This window comes from Impatiens glandulifera, chromosome 1, assembly GCF_907164915.1.
Source record: "Impatiens glandulifera chromosome 1, dImpGla2.1, whole genome shotgun sequence".
Taxonomy (NCBI): domain Eukaryota; kingdom Viridiplantae; phylum Streptophyta; class Magnoliopsida; order Ericales; family Balsaminaceae; genus Impatiens; species Impatiens glandulifera.
This window is the reverse complement of record NC_061862.1, coordinates 97,828,914-97,834,119: the sequence shown is the minus strand read 5'-3', so window position 1 is coordinate 97,834,119 and position 5,206 is coordinate 97,828,914. Positions and strand designations below refer to the sequence as shown.

Below are 5,206 nucleotides of genomic sequence, written 5' to 3'. Positions count from 1 at the left end.
TATATATTAATATTAATTATAAAATAATATTTTGAAAAAGAAGATCTTTGAAAAGAATTCTAAATTTTAATATAAAAAGATAACAATACATCTTTTATTGCATGATATACTTAGTGCTTTTAGGCAGCTACAAGGCTAATAATAAAATAAAAACCATGTAATCATTTGTCCACCCATATAATTACTTTATTTTATTTTTCTAATGTTTTATTAAGAAAGTTGTATATATTGAATACATAACCTTTTTTTTTTGTTAAAACAATTAATCATAAAGTCACACTCAATTAGTATATAAACACTTTTTATCTGTCTTTAATTAGTTTTTAATTACAATCATTGTACCTGTATTTCTTCAATATAAATCATTATCTTATTTTTAGTTAGGATGGTTGAATGATTTTTGTAATGATATTAAAATATGATCATTTTTTATGAGAAACATATTACAATGTTCATCTAGTAGAAACTTGCAAGGCTAAATAATAACATTCTTCTCAAAATTCATAACCACAAAAAATTAATGCTCAACAAAATTAAGAGCTCCGCAAAAATATCACTCTTTACCGATCAATCCGATCAATCGGCTCTAAACACACTTGTACTCCGTACTTAGGTTTTATGGTCAATACGACCACGGGGGCATGACGATAATTATCCGAAATAGTGAATTTGAATCTCGATATCAACATGGACAATATAATCTTCGCTTCCATCATGGCAAATGACTGCCCCACACAATTTCTTGGGCCAGCAGCAAAAGGGATGAATCGACCCGAGGAATAAGTCTTTGAGGCAAACCGATCTGGTTTGAACTCATTAACGTCTTTTCCCCATAGATCTTCGCTGTGATGAATGGCTAGAACCGGGATCCAAATCGATAGGCCTTTTGGGATGTCTAGATCTCCCAATTTGAAATCTTCAAAAGCCATTCTTGGTAAAACAGTTGCTGGAGGATAGAGTCTAAGTGACTCATTAATCACCATTGTTAACTACATAAATAAATAAATTAGACTCATGTTACAATAGAATTAAACAATGAATTAATAAGGAGCCAAAGAGATTATAAATTAGTTACAATTATATATTTTAAATTGGAAAAAGCTTCTCCATTACTATTTTCTCTCCATATGGGCGCACCACTTAGCTATTACAATTAAATATACATTTATGTTTGTTTGATTTGTGACTGTTTTCAATGTTATGTTTAATTTAAGTTATTTTTTAGTTAAGACATTAATAGTGTAAATATGTACTTTTAAATAGATAATTAAAATTATATGAATGATTAATTAGTTATTAGTTTTTTTAGTTGAGTTATTTGCAATTAATAATCTCAAATAACCACTTGTTATTTTTTTCACAATTAGTATAATTTTGTTTTTTTAAAATTTATTGATCAATCATATTTTTTTTTTTATAATTTAAATAAAAATTAATCTCAAGTATCAAATTAATTAAATTTTATATTAAATAAAATGTATTAATTTCTCATAATAAATTGTGAATTTATGTCAAGAATTAGACCTTATTTCTTATGGGTGATTTGAATAATTTGTGAGTTATATGGAAACATATTGTTCATGTGAAATTGATTTATTTAATTAAAATGATCTATATATATATATATTAAAATTTTATAATATTTAATAATAGTTTTGAAAAATAAAATTAGTAGTATGGTTAATTATTTAAAATAAACTCAATTAACCATTACAAAGCTCTTACCACAACTTTGAATTGATTATAAATTTAAATTTGGTGTATAGATCAATTTCAAATAAAAATACTTTAAATTAAAGTTAGGACATGATTAAGAGTAGTGGTAATTTTTTAAACTAATTATATATTTGTTTTAAAAAGTTTCCAAAAGCTGGTTCACTAAAAAAACAAAAAATTCTAAATTAGTTTGACTTATAAGTGTCTCTCTTGACTCATCATTTGACTAAGCTTTGTATGTTACTAATTACTTAAATTTAATACAAATAATGAACATTCTATTATTTATTTAAGAAGTGAGGAACATTCTACTAATGAAATTCAATTTCTTTTTAAATGATAAGAAACAGGATGAAAACCATATCATGACTTTCACTTTGGAAATCAAATTTTTTGATATTTTAAAAATTACTCTTAAAATAACTAAATCCGCCTGTTAGAATGAAGCAGGTTTAAACCGATCTTAAATAATAATAAAATTGTATGAAAAATGTGATATTATCGTCTAATTTTTTTTAATTCAATTCATTATTTATTTTTTTAATTCTAAAAAATAGTTAAAATCCTATGTTAATCTACATTTTCAAAAAAACCTAACCTAACTTCAAATCTTCTTGGATCCATCCTTAAACAAACACAAAAACTTTTAACAAGTATGAAGCTTACCAAGTTAAGTTTGGAGAGATGATCCATAGTAATAGGTCCACCATTAGAGACCTGCATCACTTCATCCCTAACCTTATCCTGCCAATTCGAATTGCTAGCCAACAACATAACAGTCCATGTGAGAAGAAGAGCTGTAGTTTCTTGGCCAGCGAAGAAGAAAGTCTTACACTCGTCCATTATAACCTGCAAACTATCTTTCTTCTTCATTTCATTCAACAACATTCCGAGCAAATCTTTCCCGTAATTGCTACTCCGGCCAAACTCCACACAATCCTTTCTGCTCTGTATTATCTCCATTAATAACTTCTCCACCTCCATCTTTAATGATTTTATTTCTCTGTTATACTTGCTAGGAAAGAATCTGAATTTCAGAATAAAAAAATGTTAAACTTTATTTAAAATCATTCATGGGTTTGTTCAAGGACAGGAATTCAGGCAACGGTTACATTCACACGTTTGACGGCGTCGAAATGTTATATGTTTTTCGGGCATATGGTAGACGTGACACTGATCTATTTGTTTCTAGTTTCTACTATACCTCGTTTGATCAAGAATAGATCACAATGGGAATATTTTGAAAAGAAAACAAACTGAATCAAACTAATCCTAAATTACACTAGTTTTTTTTATTGAAAGTAATTTCATTTTTAGATTAGCATATTTTGGTAATTTAATTAATTAATTTAATGGTTAAAATGGTAGTGATATGATACAGATATATTTAAAAAATTTTAAAAGAACTTAAAATACTAAAAAATTCATTAAAATTCTAAATTAGTGGAAGGCTAAATACATTCTTATGGTTATTAGTAGTTCGACTATATTAACCCCACAATGTAAATAAAAAACTAGCACTCTATTACCTAATGAAAAAGAACACATGGGGGGACAATTGACAAGAAAGATCAGAATTTGTCATTTGAGCAAAACTAGAAAAATCATCTACCTAAAACAAATGGTGACTGACAATCAACTCTTTCATTGTCAGGATTGAAGAATTTAAGAAAGCTAACTAAAGAATATAAAGATTCTAAACTTTCATTTATTTATTTATGGGTATTATCTTAATTTGAAAAAGAAGAAGATTGAGTTGACTCACCTACTGCCAGGCAAACAGAGGTGGCGGCTAGCTTGGGCACATAGCTTTTGAAGGATTTTTAACAAATTAAATATTTGTTTACCCTTCTCATAACTACAATCAAACTCAGTCCTAGATATAATGTCGGCAGTGAGTCGATTCATATACTCACTAATCTCGAACTCGGTTTTTCCTGATTCAATCCCTTTTCCCAATGTATTAAGCATATCTTCAGTGCATTCTACCATGTATCCCTCATAGCTCTGCATCAATTTGTACCCAAAAAAATATATAACCTTATTTGAAACATTTTTATGTTTTCTCGTCCAAACTCAAACTCAGATAGATAAGTACCTTGAGTTTATCACCGATGAAAGCTGGGGCGACGATACGTCGTTGACGATGCCAATCGTCGCCATTAGCCATGAGTAAGCCCCGCCCTATGAAATGCTTAGAGCCCTGTTGCTGGAACCATGATTTCCCTGCTTTTGTGCTGTATTTTGTAAGTAACTCCTTTATAAGCCCTGTCTCCATTAAGCACATTCTTGGTTCTGTCCCATTCCAATATATAAATCGTTTTCCTGTCAAAACCCATTCAATAAATCTCGTTAAATCTTGTGTTCATTCTTTTCTATTACTATTTATTTGAATGGAGAGTGCGGACCATAAGTTGAGGACCAGGCGAGGAAATGGGGGAGGAGACGAGGAACAATATCGTGGTTAATTGAGGGCATATAGGAGGAAGTGGATTTGGAGATCATGGATGTCATTTCTAGGATGTTTCCAAGGAGAAAACGAGGTTTGGGTCCGAAAATGAGTTGTTTCTCCATTATATGTTTGATTCGTCTTGGTGTTAGCCAATAACATGTTATGGTTTGGTAAGCTATTTGCCCGAGAAATAGAGAAAACAGAGCAATTAGAGTCGCCATAGCTATAGCAATAGCCATTTCCATGGGGTGTTTAGATAGATGAAGAAATGTTGTTTGATTAGTGCAAATTACTCACTAATGATATTTATTGTGTGTAGAGAGAGAATGATTGAGTGTGAAATGAATGAAGAGATTAATGGAGTTTTCAAGTGATCCATATTTAAAGAAGTTAAGAAAGGAAGGTCATATATATATATATATATTTTATTAATAATCTATATGATTTGGTTTTTATTTAATTGGACGAGAACTAACCTTACACTCACTTTCATAATTAACTCGTTTAATCTCAAAGGGTTTTAAAATGGAATCGAACTCATAATAATTTTATCTCTTAAGTCGACTTTTATGACTACTCGTGATAATAATTTATATGAATCATATATTGATTTATAAAAGTTTAATAATGTAATTTAATTAAATATATATGAATAAGTTTGTTAATTTTTTCTTTCATAAATCCAAATTAACTCAATTAATCAAATTTGGAAAGTTTGTTTGCTTTTCTTTCTTCAAAAAAAATATACTATTTTTCATTAATTTACAAATTCCAAGTTTGGTTGCTTTTATTTCTTCTAAAAAGAAATAAACTATTTATCATTAATTTAGAAATTACAAGTTTGTTTGTTTTTCTTTCTTCTAAAAAATAGACTATTTTTCATTAATTACAAGTTTGTTTGCTTTTTTTTCTTCTAAAAAATAGACTATCTTCACTAATTTACAAATTCCTTATATTAAAATAGTAAATTATTATAAACTAAGTTATACAAAAGATTGTAGCAAGATATCAAAAAATTACATAAAAGATAATGCAATA

The 5,206-nt window shown here is 28.3% G+C and overlaps 1 protein-coding gene across 1 annotated transcript; it reads right to left on the bottom strand.

The window, feature by feature from the left end:
- Positions 1 to 560: 560 nt before the first annotated feature.
- LOC124937757 (cytokinin hydroxylase-like) lies at positions 561 to 4,407 on the bottom strand. The gene is made up of 5 exons (XM_047478079.1): positions 4,125 to 4,407; positions 3,815 to 4,041; positions 3,482 to 3,723; positions 2,383 to 2,743; positions 561 to 989 (listed from the first exon to the last, which is right to left on the bottom strand). The coding sequence occupies exons 1-5, from the start codon at positions 4,405 to 4,407 to the stop codon at positions 561 to 563; spliced, it is 1,542 nt and encodes a 513-aa protein (XP_047334035.1).
- Positions 4,408 to 5,206: the final 799 nt, after the last annotated feature.

Coding starts and splice junctions, on each gene's coding strand:
- LOC124937757 (XM_047478079.1), bottom strand. CDS start 4,407: ATGGCTATTGCTATAGCTATGGCGACTCTAATTGCTCTGTTTTCTCTA. Junction 3,724..3,814: donor TCATCGGTGATAAACTCAAG/GTACTTATCTAT, acceptor AAATTGATGCAG/AGCTATGAGGGATACATGGT. Junction 2,744..3,481: donor CTCTGTTTGCCTGGCAGTAG/GTGAGTCAACTC, acceptor TCTGAAATTCAG/ATTCTTTCCTAGCAAGTATA.